Source organism: Indicator indicator, chromosome 21 (genome assembly GCF_027791375.1).
Source record: "Indicator indicator isolate 239-I01 chromosome 21, UM_Iind_1.1, whole genome shotgun sequence".
Taxonomy (NCBI): domain Eukaryota; kingdom Metazoa; phylum Chordata; class Aves; order Piciformes; family Indicatoridae; genus Indicator; species Indicator indicator.
Window position 1 is genome coordinate 5,359,753 of NC_072030.1, and position 17,534 is coordinate 5,377,286.

General features: G+C 41.3%; 1 protein-coding gene across 1 annotated transcript in view; it reads right to left on the reverse strand.

Annotated features, from left to right (window-relative positions):
• Positions 1–335: 335 nt before the first annotated feature.
• Positions 336–17,534, reverse strand: part of LGR4 (leucine rich repeat containing G protein-coupled receptor 4) — a 74,080-nt gene continuing 56,881 nt past the window's right edge. The window contains exons 5-18 of the mRNA XM_054390333.1: positions 14,973–15,188; positions 13,935–14,006; positions 12,155–12,223; positions 11,504–11,575; positions 11,346–11,417; positions 10,651–10,719; positions 10,148–10,219; positions 9,444–9,509; positions 8,330–8,401; positions 7,370–7,441; positions 7,002–7,127; positions 5,562–5,683; positions 4,651–4,725; positions 336–1,612 (exon numbers count right to left, since the gene is read on the reverse strand). Of these exons, the coding sequence (XP_054246308.1) occupies positions 336–1,612; positions 4,651–4,725; positions 5,562–5,683; positions 7,002–7,127; positions 7,370–7,441; positions 8,330–8,401; positions 9,444–9,509; positions 10,148–10,219; positions 10,651–10,719; positions 11,346–11,417; positions 11,504–11,575; positions 12,155–12,223; positions 13,935–14,006; positions 14,973–15,188 (2,452 nt within the window). The remainder of the gene's footprint in view (positions 1,613–4,650; positions 4,726–5,561; positions 5,684–7,001; positions 7,128–7,369; positions 7,442–8,329; positions 8,402–9,443; positions 9,510–10,147; positions 10,220–10,650; positions 10,720–11,345; positions 11,418–11,503; positions 11,576–12,154; positions 12,224–13,934; positions 14,007–14,972; positions 15,189–17,534) is intronic.

Sequence of the window (17,534 nt, forward strand, 5' to 3'; positions counted from 1 at the left end):
AACAGCAGAAGCAAAGTACAACTGGAGTACAACATGGAACCACACCATTACCATGTAAAAAACTGTATAAAAGAAACCACCATTGTGTGGTGGTGGAGAGAGCAAAAATATTGGGTAACAAATTTGGTTTACCAATTATTTACAGTCAGGGCAATTGATTTATTTGTTGAATTATTTTTAAATGTATGGCTCAAGAAGTTTACTGCCCGCTTCCCTTCTTTACCAACAACACTACAGGACAATTACAAAAGTGCTTCCTGCTCCAAAGGTCCAAACAGGCAAGGGTCTACAAACCACTGTAGCTCTTTATTAAAGCAGCTGATGGCCAAAGGCCTTCAGTCTTTAATCCTGGGTATGTTGTAGGCATAGCGAACCAAAGGGAATCCCCGGCTTTGGTAGAAGCAGGCACGGCCGCAGGCCTGCACCTGGTCTGAGCTGTCCGACACGAAGGAGTCGTCCTCGTCCGCATAGTCGGAGTGGGCTGACTGGGTGCCGCAGTCCGACCAGTAGCCGTCCGGCCTTTGGCAAGGCACCACTGCCAGCGCGGGGCAGCTGTGGGATTTTATTAAATGTTTACAGGGCACAGGCTTGGACAAGAGGAGCGACTCACAGCACTCGCACACAGCAATGTTCCCCTGCAGGTGGCTGTACACGCTGCAGTCATAGTAGAAATCCTGCGGCATGCAGCCCCCTTGAGCACTGACGGCAATCGCTACCGCTCCGCTCTTCCTGGTCACGTGGCGCCTCAGCAACTTCCAGTCTTCCTTGAACTTGGGGTTGAAGAATACGTACAGAACTGGATTCAGGCAAGCAGGCAACGGGAAAAAGATCAAAGTAACAGACTTCATGATTTCAGGGCTGATAGAAATCGCGGTGATCAGCGGTGCAAATGAGAAAAACGCAACAGGGCAGAAGAAGATGCAGTTGGTGAAGATGAGCCAAGCCACGTGCTTGATCATGCTGGACTGCGAGTTTTCCGAGAGGTCCTCTTTTTCTAGGTTGCAATACAGTTTCGTGTAGATAACAACCATTAGCAAAAACGCCAATGAATTCAGGAGCACCAGAGTTACAGTGAAACCTAACGAAGGTGTTTCTCCAGTGGGGAAGGGCAAGCAAAGGGGCGATGCCGAGTACTCTGCTTTGTAAAACAGTGGTAAGCATCCTGCTACCACAGCGCACAGGAAAGCAAACACTGCTGCCACTTGAAATTGTTTGTGGCGATTGCTTTTCCCCTTTTTGATGATCTCCTTCGCAGAGAAGCTCCTTTCTACAGCTGCCAGCATCAGGAAAAAAATGGCACTTTCTGACGAAAAGACTGCAAGAAACCCAGCAACTCTGCAACCACTGCCAGTCTCCCACCATATGCCAAATTCAGCAAATCTTCCCCATGAGACAGCATCCAAGAAAGTTAAAATACCAGTATAGACTCCCATAAATAAGTTAGAGACAGAAATCAGGCCTATAAACAGTTTGGAAGACGGCAGTGGAGCACAGGATGCAAATATCGTTAAGATCACAAGCAGGTTGAAGAACAAAGCAACCAAAAAAATAAACCAGACAGTAAGTCGAATCATCCAGCTGCCCAATAAATATTCACAAGGCTTAAAAGCACCTAGAAGAAAACAAAAACAGAAAGACAACCAGTTTAGGGAGGGAAAAAAAAAAAATCACGCCTTAATAAGCAAGATTTTCAAAAGGTATTAAAAGAGCACTCCTCATTAATTCCTGAATAGAGTACACAGCTGAACTGCTAAATAGGTCAGCTGAAAGTAAACTATTCTGGCTCAAGCTATTTACTAATTAATTATGCCTGAAATAGTAATTACTGTGATGAATGGTCACTTGAGAATTCTTTGTATGACCAAGCTAGATAAACAAACTTAATTACTTTTCAGCTACTCAAAATAACTTTTATGAGTGCCACCTAAATACTTTATTTTCTTCAGATTTCATACTTTGTAAAAGAAGCTGGTCACAAAACAAAAGCAAATGTTCACAACTGACTTGTATGGGCAAAGAATTTTTTAGAGGTAACGTGTTCTCTCAAAAAGAGATTCACAAATGACTTCTGGAGTAACTTTTGGTCACAAGGAAACATCTGTAAAAAACAGCTGACAAATTCAATTTAATCAGCTTTAATAGGGACAGGAATTAACCACAAGCTCTCTCCCCCACCCTCATCACTGAAAGGCACTGTGGGCTTGGAGAGTCAGGCAGGGAAAATGATTTTTTTTTTCCTTCTACTTCTTTTCCACATAAAAAAGCTTAAATAATACACAATGTCCACCAAACAAAAAAATATGGGGTGTGACAAGGAATAAAGGTCACTACTACTGCTTACCCTTCTCATCCTTCTAATTGCTATTTATTCCGTAGGGAAATCCTACTGATTTTAAGTAACGATTAGAAGAGTTTAACCTCTCCTACATCCCTATTAGGCACCGCTTATTGTCTGAAGCACAACAGCTGGGGATCCCTCCCTGCAGTCAGGCACTCTGGGAGCTGAAGGCAGAGCAGAAAAATGCCAAACTCTGCTGCCACCTCAGGCTGGAGCTTCTGAGCCAGGTTCAGCATGCAGCTCCTGGCTCTGTGTAGCTCATACCCTTTCTTTAAGCAGCTGAAAGGCAAGTACAACCCATTCCTATCATGGGCGGGAACATCAGAGAATGATTAAATGTCAGCCCAAAAATCTCCCAAAGGCCTAAAGCGACTTCCAGGAATAACTGAACTGGCAAGTCAAAAAGGGGTCTTTTTGTTTAAGCAAGCAAGCTTCATTTCTGGAAATGGTGGTGCTAACTGGATTATCAGACCAGTAAAATAAGCAGTAAAAACTCTTCTTTTGCAGGTATTTCTGAGTAAGATATCCTTGCCAGAGTAGGTATTTTTACAGAACATTCACATGACACAACAATACCTGCTGAGATGAACCAACTTAAACCCAACTTCCTACTTAGGAAATCTAAAAGTATCAATGCTGTGCTTCCAAACCCATTTTTCAGTGTTTCCTAGTAGCTGTGCAGTAAAGTATCTTCACACAAACAAAACCCATCACACTCTCCTGTCTTTCTCCTGAGGTCTACCTGTTCTCAGAGTTAAAAGTTACCCTCTGTCACTAATGTCCTCAGCCCACTGAGGGAAATTCATGCTCAAAGAATGAGTTTCACAGCTTTCAGCACTACGCTACTTGAGTGCCACTGTTCAGCAATCTATGCCTGCCATTAGGCAAAGTGGGAAGTGGATCTACGAGATGAGCAGTGATTCAGAACTTACATGGTGGGTGGAGTGTCCTACTTATGACCAGCCAACAGCATGGCATAGAAAACAACTTGTTAGTATGGGAGGGACTCGTGAAAAACAAGGCAAATTGTGAACTTGCAAAACAAGCTCTTCGTTCCTTTTAGAACTACTGCATCTCTGGCATGGGCAAAAAGAGAGAGCCAAAGGCTTTAAAGATTTAACCCATGTAACACACTGAATTCACATTCTGTGAACAGGAGATCGCAAGTGAATAAGCAGCATTGCTCAAATTAGTTCTCAGATCACGTACAGTTATGTTAATAATTTAGTTGACTTTCTGACCACAAGTTTTTTTGGCTGGGATCAAGAAATCCTTGTGATATTCTGTACACTAAAGCTGGAGTTAGGCCAAAAGATGAAGAGTGAACAGATTTTCATAATGGATGTAAAATACCAGTTTAGGAGAAGAGAGCAAAACAAGACTTGGACAAACCCCTGCTCATCCAAAAGTAACTGCCACTGAAAGCATACTGTTCCCCCATCTACATGTTCCTGTTTATGCAAATAGGAAGGTGCAAGATGTATGGCAGGAAACCTCTGGAGAGCCTATGGAAAAGTCAAGGAAGTAGCAGGCACCACAGCAAGCATTTTAGGACCCAAGTGGAAATGTATGTGGAAATTTGGAGTTTGAGGAAGATAAGCAGAAGGGCAGCAAGGAAGCTGCCTAGAATGAAAATCTTTGTTTGCAATATTAAAGACTTTCAGCAGTGCTGGACTGTTCAAGGCTGAATTGGAGTAGTTCTGGTATGCCAGCAAGACTCTCACTGCACAAACATCTGTAGCAGTTTAAGGTGCTACTGCCTGCTCCAGATACTTGTAACAGCCCTCTGCTGTCAGTTAACGCAGGTACAGCAGGGCTGGGTAACAAATCACATGTGAGTTTTCCACCCTTCTCTCCTGCAAAGGCATCAAGCTTAGTTACCACTACCAATGACAGCAGTTTGAGCTCAGCTTTTAAAGCACAGGCTGACTTCTCACTGAGACATGACCATTCCTACAGTCTGCTCCAAGTCATTGCTAACAGAATTAGGGAGCAGTGCATTAAACACAACAGGCTCCAAACAGAACTGCTGCAGTCCTGACTGTTCTGCTTATGGAAACAAACTTCTGGGTTTTTTTTCCTAGCATAGTTGGCCAATATAGTCCTATGTGTCTAAAGCCCAGCCAAAACTTTGTGATTGCTCAACCAAAAAAACACTGACATCAAATGAAGTTTCACCCAAGCATTGAGGAATTGAATTTGCTGTATTCAGAATGACTGTGAGGAATGAAACATTGTAATCTGTAGACAGCTATTTGCATAACACCATGCCTGAAGTTCACAATGTGGCTAAAGCACATTGTCAGATTTACCTGTTGCTGGTGTACAGTGAATAATAGTCTGTCCCAGGTCCTCATTTTCCTCTTTTCTTAGAGCATCTGTATCAGCTGTATCCAAGTAAAAATGAAAAACAGGTTAGTTGTAGGAAGGAAAAAAAAAAAAAGAAGTGAAATGAAGTGGAAGCTGCCTAGGATGGAAGCAGTCCTTTGAAAGATCAATGGCCTAACACTTCACCAGCATTCAAGCCTTTTAAAAGTGGGGCTCCTCTGGTTTGCCACAGAAGGTCAAACATTCAGTGCAGAAATCACTGCAGCAGGTTGAGTTACTACTGCCTGTCCCAGCTACTCACAACGCTTGAAAACAAAGCAGCAAGAGGGGAAGATCTATGCGCTTTGAAGACAACAATGGAACAAGCCCTTCCTGAACAGGAAGGTCAATATGCTAAGGACCATAAAACAATTTCTGCTCTGGTTGAAAATGACAGCAGCAATACCAGCAGTCTAGAAAGAAAGAAAAATTTTAATATCTTTTTTTCCCAAACCAACAGGCAAATCTCACAGAGTCATCACAGAGTGGCTTAGATTGGAAGGCATCTTAGAGACCATCCACCCCATGGACAGGGACATGTCTCAGCTTGATTCAAGGCTTCACACAACTTGGCCTTGAACACCCCCAGAGAGGAAGCATCCACAACCTCCCTGGGCAACCTGTTCCAGATTCTCACCACCCACATACTGAAGAACTTCTGCCTTATACTGTCAGATAAATCCACTTCACACATTTAGAAGAAACACAGCACTACCAATCTCTAAGTAACTGCTAAACACATTCAGAGACAACTTTTGTAACTCTGTAAAGCTTGCACCTTCCCTTATTCAAAGACAATATACAATCTAGTCTGGCCCAAAAGAAAGCTGTCAGTTTAGCACGAAGAAACACTCACCCTTCTCACGATCCACCAAGACACCTTGATCTTGGTGACTGGAATCTTCAGCATTAGAGTTTAAATAAGAATCACAACCCCAAAATGCACAGCACTGGTAAGCATATGGTACAGAGAGGGACCTGAAAAACAGGCAGAAGAACAAAGAGTGTTACTCATCAAAGTTATGATTACCATCTATTAAAATTACTTTAGTGGCACACAGTGCTAAAACCAAAGCTTTTATTTCTTTTTTTGTCATGGCTGCTAATAACCTGTTCCTAACTAAATCTCCTCTCATTTCAAACCATTACCCCTCATCCTATCACTGCAGGTCTTCACAAATAGTCCCTCTGCAGCCTTCTTGTAGGCCCCCTTCAGGTACTGGAAGGTTGCTATTAGGTTTCCCTAGAGCCTTCTCTTCTCCAGGCTGAACAACCCCAGCTCCCTCAGCCTGTCCTCCTAGCAGAGGTGCTCCAGCCCCATGATCATTTTCATACCCCTCCTTTGGGCCATCTCCATCAGGTTCATGTCCTTGATGTGTTGAAGGCTCCAGAGCTGGATGCAGTACTCCAGTTGAGGTCTCACCAGAGCAGAATAGAGTGGCAGAATCACCTCTCTCAATGTGCAATAATAATTATTATTTTTATGAGATAATAGCAGGTCAGAAGCTTTTTTTTCTGACTGTAGGCTACAATACTGACTATTTGCAATATTATCTACAATGTAGACTACTGGCTATTGACCATTGTTCCTGAATTCTGTTCTTGTAAATGTTTTAGTCTAAGGGATCTCACCATGCATTAGTTCTCAAACACAGATCAAAACCTAAACCCCAGTGTGCTGTTTCTACAGGACTGCTGAGGCCTGATTCTAGCAGTACACTGATTCCTGGCCTTCCCTTAGATGAGTCAACAGGATCTTCATCTCCATTTCTATCACTGGACAGTATGGGAAACAATTTTTAACTGCTTCTTTATGTGCAAAAAGATCTTTGAAAATGCAAAGTAGTTAATCACTGTCTGACCAGTATCAGCTTTCCATTTCAATGATTACTGTTGCTCTTTATCATTTGCCTCCAAGAAGAAACAGCATATGTATAAAGCATGGTGGTTACGGAATGAGAGACCTGCACGTCTGCTCCCATTTTCCATGCTCTGAAAGACAGATGTGCTCAGCTCAGTAACAAATGGAATCCACCCAAACCACTGCTCCAAAGTCAGATGATATCTGCCTGAAAAGTGGTGGAGGGAAAATACAAAAGGTTGCAAGCAAGTTGTCTGCTTATGGCTCGTATACCAGAACAATCAGACAGATGCCCTTTCAAATATGCCAACGTTAAGGACTGCACAGGCATGATCATTTGTCATGAGTATTACCTATGCTGGCTTCATTTATTGTCACATTATTTGCTACTGCCAAAATAGGAGAGGCTCTCTGTGGCGTTATCTACCAACGTACCTGAGCTTTGCAAAGTTCTTTGCTGCCAAAGCTTCTTTCAACTCAGAATTGCCTGCAAGTTTAAGCTGGTTCAGTCCACTCAATCCTTCGGTTGGAACTGAAGTGAGTTCATTGAAGCTTAGGTCTCTGAAATGGGAACATTACAACAGTGTTACCAGAAGGAAGGCTTTTTGAAGCCTCATACTGAAGCTGTGCTCTGGCAAATGCCTGCAAGTGCAGCAGGCACTTAACATACATTCAGCAGGTGAGAGGCTTCATGATTCAGAGATGAAACACGATAGGCACATATTAATTTTACACTAAAAATATTTACTACCTCAGAAGCTGAATGATAGAGGGGAGGTTGCTGCACAAAATAACCTACTTACAGGTTAACAATAGCTCCAACAGTGGTGAAAGCTTCCTTGTGGATCTGATGGATCTGATTTCTACTGAGGTCACTGCAGTGAAAAGGAATGTGATTATTTTAACAGTTTCATCAAAACTCTGTTAACAGCTACTGTACTGAGAAACAGGCTAAGGTGGGAAATGCCTTTCTCAGAAAAGCTGAACAACCCTCCCATTTCCTCTTTCTCCCCAGTCAGACAGCTGCAGTAGCACCCAAATCCATTGGCAAGCAGCCATATATGCTGCTTCACCTCATGCCCAAAGGAGAATCCATTTCCCATTCCTGCACCTCCTTCATTCCTTCCAAGTACCAGCAGCTCAACCTGTGCTCCAAGGCAGAGGCTGGCACCATCCATTGGTAGGCTGGAAGTGCCAGAGGGATCCCTTCAGTGACAATCACACCTCTGGCAGGGCGTGTTGCCAGGGGTTGGGAAAGAGGGCAAGCAGAAGACCATCTGCTTTCTTGCATTTCAAAATCCAGCTCCAGCTCCTGCTAGACCACCATGACTTCTATTACGGCATTCCTTCTAAGAAACCTGACAATTTGCAGATTTTTCTGATCATTTCAGTGTTCCTACATAATCTTTATAGAGCTTTAGACATAAGGAGAGGGAATAATTTTGTTTACTGGTCTCTTCCTCCTGAAGAAAACAGAGATGATCTCTCCAATGAACACAATGTAACAGAATAATGTAGCAATAACGTCAGGCAAAATAGCTGACTACCCAAAAGAGTATCTTTTTTCTTTATAGGTTAGAAAACCAAAATGGGAAATAGAAAGAACTGAAACTTGCTGCTGGTCATCTCTCTTGTACAAGGTTTACTTTCTCCGTAGGACCCAGCATGCCTGGCCTTCTGCCATCAATCAGATTTAACATCAGTTTACATGGGAATCAAAAACATTGCCTTGCTTTACTCAAAATGCAGTTATGTGCACTTACAGGATACGAAGGGCAGACAGTCCTTGAAAGGTATCCTCTGTGATTTCATGGATCTGATTATGCTGTAAGGAGCTGCAAAGTGAAGAAGTAGAAACAGAACTTTATTGCCTAATTGCTTTGACTTTAAACCAAGGGATAACTCACTGCCTGCTAATACACAGATTTAACATGACCAGTGGCAAGACCGTCCTCTTACATCAGGACCCCCCAGCAGGCAAACTGGTTAAGTATTTTGTGTTAGCCAAGTTAATATAATCATAAAGCTCTTTCATGGCACCTCTGCCCAATCCCAATTCACAACAAATTTAATTTAGAAGAGACTATTAAGAGTACACTAAATTATTTTCAAGCTAAAAGTAACACTTTGTGAACTTTGAAGAGTCACACTGAGATCTAAACCAAATCTACTTCATTCTGCAGGGAACCTTTAGGCATTTTCTAACCCTGGGGGCACTTTCTCCTCTAAAATATCGATTTATGAAAAGAAAATGTTGAGAAACACCTCAAAAGCTAATGGCAAAATTATCCTGCCAGGTTGCTAGCTCCCTTGACAATGAATCATGTGTATAAGAGCCCAAAGATTTGAAGACTGTAAGAGCAAAGCATAAGTGAATGTGAGAAGTCTGTTAGCCCCACTGTGCTTAAAGGGGAAAGAAGTTTGAGTACAGTAGAAGCAGGAGGAGGGACATATGCAGGTTTGGAAACCAAAGCTTAAGAAGCTTTAAAGTAATGAAGCAGGGGAAAGCAAAGATGGGTTTTGAATGTGTCTTACAGGGACTAGAGGGAAAAGGCTGATGGCTGGGTGGGAACTGCAGAAGAGCTGAAGAGATGAGAGGCTCATTCCATTTATGTGTATTGCAGTACTACTGTGAAATGCTACTATCAAAGGATCACTGTGTCCTTCATTCTTTTGCTGTGTCATAGAAACCATTAAACCATATCTCACTGAGTAGAACACAAGTAGTTGAATGCTGTCCAGCATATGCCTTACATGAGATGGTCATATTACCCCTCTCTGTCCTTAAACTTACAAATTTATGATGAAGTTTCAAGAGACTTTGAATCTGCAAACTAAGGAGGTAAAAAAAGGCAAAGAATATGTGTTTCTACTTACATTTCTTCCAAGGAGTGGCAGCCTTTAAAACTTGGGAGCTCTTTTATACTGTTATAAGACAAGTCCCTTCAAAACAGAAAATGGGAGTAAAGTGCTTAGTTCAACTCTTTTCTGCTTGAAGCATCTCCTCACTAGTAACCATTAAGTGAATTGGCCTGTTGGATGAGGCCTTGAGCAGCTGAGTCTAGTTGAGAGGCATCCCTGCCCACAATGGAGGGGTGATCTCTGAGGTCCCTTCCAACCTAAGCCACACTATGATTCTTCTTTTCTGTCTTCCTTTTCTATTACTATCCTCTTCCTAATCCTCATCTCATTTTCTCTTGGTTCCTGATGCTCTCCCCTGCATTCCCAAACACAAGAAGTCAAAGCACTATAACTGAATTCTTCCTTAACCTCTGAACATGGATGACTACTTCTGTGTTCAGAATGAACGGTGGTAGAGCGAATTTGGAGATGCAAAAGTTCTTCTGCAGCAGCACCTTACATCCATTTTATAACACAGGATAGAAATACAGTGCATCCCTCTGAAGGAATATAAGGCATTACATCAAGTCTTGAAGAATCAAGAAACAAGAATCAGATTGCCAATGTTGATAGAGCTACTAGGATGAGCAATTCTAAGCGATGCTTTTGCTTTAAATTCAATTTAACTTTCATTTGCATTTTGATGTGGATGAAAACAGGAGCACAATGTGGATACTTACAGAGTTCGTAGCACCTTTTGCTCTTGACACAAATTACCAGGAATGCTGCTTATCTTGGTCCCTGTTAGAGTTCTGTGAAAAAAAAACCACACATACACAAATGTTTGCCTTGTTGATGGGCTATGGCATAACAAGCATATGAAAGAGAACAATAAGGATGGTATCTCAGCTATCTGGCTGCTAGATTCACCCACCAAAATTATTTTTGGTTTGGGTTTGTTGGTTCATTTTTGGAAGAGGCCAAATTTTCTGGGTTTCATTTCTGCAAGAGGGAGGTTACTATCAGTAGCATTTTCATAACCTGTTGTCAGCTTCTCCTATAAAAAAAAAATAATTCAAGAGGCACCAAGGTATTACTGTAAGGAAAGCTATATAATGGCATTTAGTGACAGGAAGAGAACATACATCCAGTTGCTCTCTAGATCAACTAATCATATTTCAATCACTTCAAAGGAGGCAAACCCAAGAAATTACTGGAAATTATTTCTGTAGGAGATACTTACAAGCTCTCCAGATTAACAGTTCCTGTCAAATTAGGAAACCATTGTACCATGCTGGCACCCCGAATGACTCTAAAAAAAACACAAACCCAAAATAAGAGGAAAATTAGCTGTAAGTTAATTATGCAAATCAATTGTGACATTCAATCTTGTTATCAGGTAGGTATTTTCACTAAGGAGACATTCTTACTAAACAAAGTAATTTGCTTAATAAATTACTCCTGCACTAGGAAATGACTGGCATTCATTAAGACAGAAAGAGTCCTATCAATACAGGCAGGAAAAGGGCATAAACTCAGAGGCAGTTTGTAGTTCACAGTTGTAGTCTCGCTCCATTTTTCTCACTCATCACCCCCAGCACTGGTATCTTTTGAGAGCATGCATGCACTAACCTGCAAAACATTCTCACTATGTACATCCCTGTTCAAAAACCTCTTAGGACATATTGCAGTTTAAGTAAGAACCTGAGCACTTGGCCTGAGGTTATGAGTCTTATGCAAGGTAATGAACATTAAAAAAAAAAAAAAAAGTTGCAGCACATATTTACTAGAGCTTCTTAAGAAACTGGATATTCACAACAACATTTATTAACACTTACTGCAAAAAAAATAATAAGGAAAGGCTGTCAGAAAATTTAGTTCTTTGGAGTTCTTTGTTCATACCCATTTATTTTACTATGTAGCTGAGAGGATACTTACAGGGAATGCAGGTCTGACAGATTCTGAAATGCTGAGTTCCCCACAAAAGACAAAGGATTATCATACAAATGTCTGGGAAATGAAAAACATGTTTCAATGGTTGCTCTTTTAGCCACTGTCTGCTAAAAACTAAAAATAGATGCATGAAAATTACTTACATCGTTCTTAGAAGGGGGTTTCCTGCAAATGCACCATCAGGAATTATGGAAATGTAGTTACTGTGAAATCCCCTAAAGATATCAGCAAAGAAGAAAACCAACATTTAAAAATACACTGCCAGCAGATTCCACCAATAGTCCTTCTCCTCACACCTACTCAATTCCCAAACCTGCCAAAACTAGGACTGCAGTTCAACAGGAATTAAGTCCAACCATAGGAAAAACTCTGAAAGTATGATTTCTGTCTACTGCACATCAGCCAAACTGAAAATATTTCCTTAGAAACTATTCTGTCTAAAACATCATCCTGAGTTTTTTCTCCTCTCTCAAGGAGGGGACAAGGAAAGCATGGGTGATCAGTGAATACTTAATTCTGCTACTGGAGGCCAAATCCAGCTCACGATTAAGATCTATGCTAATGGTTCTCCTGAATAAATTGGTTGCTTATATAACTCCAAAATCATTTTCAGTAGGTTCCCTCTCTAGCTGATTATATTTTCCTTTAATTACAGCTTCACTTAGAAGAACTTAATCTGATTTAGGTTGCTGCATAATGAGATAAGCTTTCATAAATCCAGGATTTTTTTTTCTCTTTTTACTTAAGGAAAGGAGAAAGAAAACTGCTAAAAAGGGAGAATAAGTAATACTCACAACTCCTTTAGATTTGGGAGTGCTTTTATGGCTTCAGGGAACTCTACCATGTTATTATAGTTTAAATCCCTAGAAGAAACAAAGCAAGGGAATTATAAAATTCTTAATGCTCACAAACTGTCAAAATAATTTTTAAGACAATTCAATGAAGGTAAAGTGTTTTCAGAGCAACTTTAACTAGGTCACAGAACCACTTTAACTTAGATGTACTCTTCTGATACTTTACATGTTTATAACCAGCTAATAACTTAGGCAAAGTATTTAGTATTATCCAGAGGATTATTCTTATTAAGTTTTATTCATATTAAATTTTCTTACAGCAAAGCTCAGTATTTTTCAACACACCACAGATTTTTTCTTCAACAGAATTTACATGGAAATGAACTAAATTTTAAAGTTTTTAAAAAGAAGATAGAAATTACTGCTTTTCATTAGCTTACCGAGAAAACTTTTCTTTCAGGTTTTATAAAACAAGCAGTAAATAATCCATTAGGTAACAGAAAAATCAATAGCAGAGGGAAACCTCATCACACCAACCCAGTACACACAGGGGTGATAGGGATCTGCTGAAATCTCAGTTAACCTGTCACTATCTCAGCAGGAATGTCAAGACCTGCTATAGCCTTTTTTTCTTGAAAAAGGACTCCTTATGAGCAGCAAAAACATTTTGACAGTCATACATCAGCTGTGCACATTTACATAGCATCTAATTATTACTTGAGGTTCTGAGGGAACGGCAAGATAGTTGGAGTAAGCAACATTCCTGGATTCATCCAAACTCTTCGTGTTAACAGAGGATGTTGCTGGCTTGCCCTTGCCCTCCTTCATTTGTTCTATTGATTTAGCATTCTCTTAAGCATAACAAAAGGTACCACTAAAGAAGATGCTACTTATTAGGCATTCACTGAGTGAGCTAGAAAATGAAGAATTGAGGGAAATAAGGAACGTAATCCAAGTGGCTGAAAGCCATTCCTTGCCAAGAAGGCACTCTGGAAGGTGAGGAGGACTGCAGAGCCAGGAACTGACCATTGCAGCCCAGCCAGTTCTGGGGGGAGTATGAATCATCAGCAGGGGCAACAGGTGAGGGGAAGGTGATCCTTCCTGACCCCATCCCAAGTTTCTGTCCAAAGGAGCACAAGGTTGACTGTTTCAGATAAACCAGACCATCATCTTAGTATTTGCCAATAGTTGAAGTGCACTCAGGTGAGAGGCTGGGAACCAGGAGTTAGGCTGTTTTCTGCCAGCCTGAAGAGTATTGGTTCAGCAGCTGCTGGGATGCATGACCAAGTCTCCTTGACTGCAGTAGTGCCCATCCAACAAGGGAGGAGCAGTGGAGAAACAGCCCAGTGGAGCCCTCTGAGAAGCCTCCTATTGTCACACAACAGTTTTGGCAGTGTATTAATCCTACAATAAATCTGAGAAACAAATATTTGTCCCTTATCACCCACAGGGCCATTCAACCACTTCCGATATATCCACCTGACTCAGTGGTGTGCTATGCAAAGATACCCCAGCTAGATCAAGGCTAAGGACATTAAGAGCCACATCCTCAGTGTGACATTTCACCTAGGCTAATATTTACCTGCTTCTCAACATAGTTAATTAGTTTTGGTGGAGCACTGCACTGATAACTAAGCCTTCAGTTCTGAAACCTGAGCTGGATCTAAGTATCGGTGGCAAGCATACAGTGCAAAATCTTCACCAGACAAGTAAGGTAACCTTAAGCAAGCTGGGAATGAGACAAACACTGAACAATAAATTACTTTAGAATCATACTCACAAGGTTTCAAGGTTGTCCAATCCATCAAAACAGTGTTTTCCTATAGTTTTTATTTTATTATTATGAAGATGACTAAAAAGAAAAGAAAAAAAATAAAGCATGAAAACAAGCGAAAGATTTCAGGTCATTTGCCACATCAGAAGATATTTCTAATGACATCAAGATGGTGAAATGATTAAGAAAAAGCATTGCATGGGGTGGATTATACAGTAGAATGTCGTTCATTTCCAGACAGAAACATTTCATCCTTGTATGGGAATTGAATAGAATAGATTGCCTGCAGTCAAGACAACCTATTTTAAACCTTCAGTCACTACCTAGAAGTCTGATAAAAACATGCTTTAAATATACAAATCAAACTAATTTTTTTTATATTAATCCTTGGAGATATTCAAGAGAAGAGAAGCTGTTAAGGGGGCACCTTAACAGCTCCCTTCCAATAAATGAAGGGATCCTACAGAAAGGCTGGAGAGGGACTTTTTATAAGGGTGTCTAGCAACAGGACACGGGGGAATGGTTTTAAGCTGAGGAGACTAGGTTTCGACTGGATTTTAAGAAGAAGTTCTTCAGTGGGAGGGTAGTGAGACTCTGGAATAGGTTGCCCAGGGAGGCTGTGGATGCCTCCTCCCTGGGGGTGTTCAAAGCCAGGTTGGACGTGGCCTTAAACAGCTGAGTCTAGTTGTGAAGCATCCCTGCCCATAGCAGGGAGGTTGGGGTAGACAATCTCCAAGGTCCCTTCTAACCTAAGCCATTCTATGATTTTCTTTTAATATCTCTGAAAGCTTTCTCTCACAGCCACTGATTTGAAATATTGATTACTGAAATGAGAATTTGAGAAAAATGTACATTAGTCTCACTACACATAACACATCAGCAGGAAATACAGAGGTATCAAATCTTGGTGGCAGTATAGGCTGTTGCTAGACAACTGAGATAAAACATAATGGAATCCCATGTTCAGTGGCATACTGGGTTAATCAAAACTGTAACTGAGGAGAGAATCAAAGTGACCTGGGAAACATGGTTGCAAATACTCACAGAACAACAAGACTGGAAAGGTTGGTAAATGCATAGTCAGGAATGTGTGTTATTTTGTTGAGAGCCAGTGTTAATGCCTGCAGAGAGGGGAGATTGCTTAGAGGGTAGATGGGAACTTCAGTCAGGCTGTTGTCATCCAACCAAAGGTGACGCAACTGCACCAGACCCTCGAAACTGTCTTCTGGTATGGCAGTGATGTGGTTAGCATCTAAACGCCTACATTAAAACAGGGAGAACACCCACAGTAAGCTTGCAAACTCCAGATAAGGAAAAAAAAAATCAATGATATAGCAGTTAAATATGTTAATCCTGAGCAATTATTATTTTTTTAACTTAAATATCCTTTATCAAAATACTACATTTGAAGGTTCACTGAGGGACGCATGAACAACCTTCCAAGGCAAATGAAGAGCGCCCCCTTTCCCCCCCAAGTCTCATAAATACCTGCTTCTCAGACACATTTTTAATTAACATTTTAACAAATTCATCTGCTTATAACTGACTTTAAGTGAATTGGTACCTCTACAGACATCTCCCCCCCACAAACTCCCCAGCTGCTAATACTGGAAGTAGTCTTTACATTGGTAGCTTGATAGACTATCAAGACTGCAGAAGCATTTACTCATTTGTATGCTGTGATACCCTTTGTTTTGTGGTACTGCTACACACCTGCTTTAGAGAATAAGATTATTAAGAGCAGTTCTTGAACCAAGTCAGAGCTATCAATCACCCTGGCAAACACAGCGTTACATCATCAACTAAAACCAACAGATTTCTTTCACTCTTGCACCTGATCTTGTTCAAATGCACAACAGCACATCAGCGCTGTTAAATATTCCCCCCAGACGAACTCTGACAGCAAACATTAGTGCTATTAACACACATGGAAAGCAACTCCATCCCCTCTACAGAAAAATCAAACCATGTGTGACTATTAGCTCTGCTACAGTTACTGGTTCATCTATGCTATGGGGTTTCACAGCTTCTTCAGGTTTCAAAGTATTTAATAAACAGAAATGTCACATCTGGAAACCTAGGAGGCCAAAATGCACATCCAGCTCCAGATGTGAAGCCCTCATGATGGGAGGCACAGGTGTTACTGTGAAAGTCTCACCCAGAATCTGGATCCATGACAACTGACAAACCTGATACTGCAACTCCTTGTCTGATGGCTTGGCAGTGACAACAAAAACTCTCATGCAACATGACATATGCTTTTTACTCACGCAACATGCCCTAAACAAATTTGTTTTTTCATCTCCTACACTAGCAGCATAATTCCTTGGATAGCATCACTGCCAACCAGGGCACGCAAAAGACACAGGCTGGGACTAGCTCAGGTTTCTCCACACTGTGCCACATCATCAGATGTGTTGGGGACAAATGTGGAAAAACAACCATACCAAAAGTTTAACCTTGGATTTACATAGCTGGGAGCCCCAGTGAAGTGTAGTGGCAAGGGATGACCAGGAAGAAGCAACACACTAATAAAGTGCTCTCCTTCACATGATGAAAGGCCAGCAGTGCTAGCCCACAAGATGAAGAACACAAATGGATTGTAACTGATGGGAGTCAGTGTAGGGCTGAGAGAAAGAGGCAGTGTTTGACTGTCCTCTGACCTGGAAGCTATTTTTTCTAGGTCCACAGCAGCTGAACTATGGTGACTTTGCTGCAAACACGGGAAGAGAGCACCTTGCATAACTGCTTTGAGATGACTGGTGTACCAGCCACAGTACGTAGGCTGCTGTTTGGGGACACAAACAGGTATACTTTCTTCCATTAGCATCAGTGTTCACTGGGATATAAATGGTTTTTGAGTTCTAGTAAACATTCACTGTGTTTCTAAAGCTATAATCAGACATGCTCTTGAAAGTCTAGCTGAGGTAGTTTACGAAGTCACTGCCCCCATCCCTCTCAGGACTGGCAGGGTGCACCAAGTGACTGTGCTGCCTTTGTCCCCAGGCACAGTCACTACAGCTTAAACAGAAGTGAAAGTGCTTCTGGACCCCAAGACTTGAAGAACGTGCTGAATTCAAAGAAAGAAGACAAACTTCATCAAGAACTACTGCACTCCATCTGTTTCTGTAAGAGTTAATGTGATGTACATGGTTTACATATTTCCAATTATTAGGAAAAAGAGTCAGCAGCTGAATTTTCACGTAAGAGGGAGCCAAGAAATACATCCAATTAAACAACAAATACATCAGTGCAAGTGGGAAGTTACAAAACTGTCTGCAGTCAAAGGCTGAGGTGCCTTTAGCTCTACAGCTACACATCAAAGATCTAATTCCTATGGATCACATACTGGCATTCCCTTATCATTTGCCCCATGGTCTGACAGGTGTGCACACTACACTGTTTGAATGCTTTCAGGCTGCACTGAGACTGGAACATTTCAGAGAAACTGTCTGATGATAATAAAGAAAAAATGGGGGATGGGAGGGAAGAGGGAAAAAGCCTGCGGCTCTGCTTCAGAAACAAAACAAACCAAAAAACAACTCGAAATTACCTGTCTTTCTTCCCTCTCCTGAATTCACACACCTCCCTGAAGATCAAAGGAAT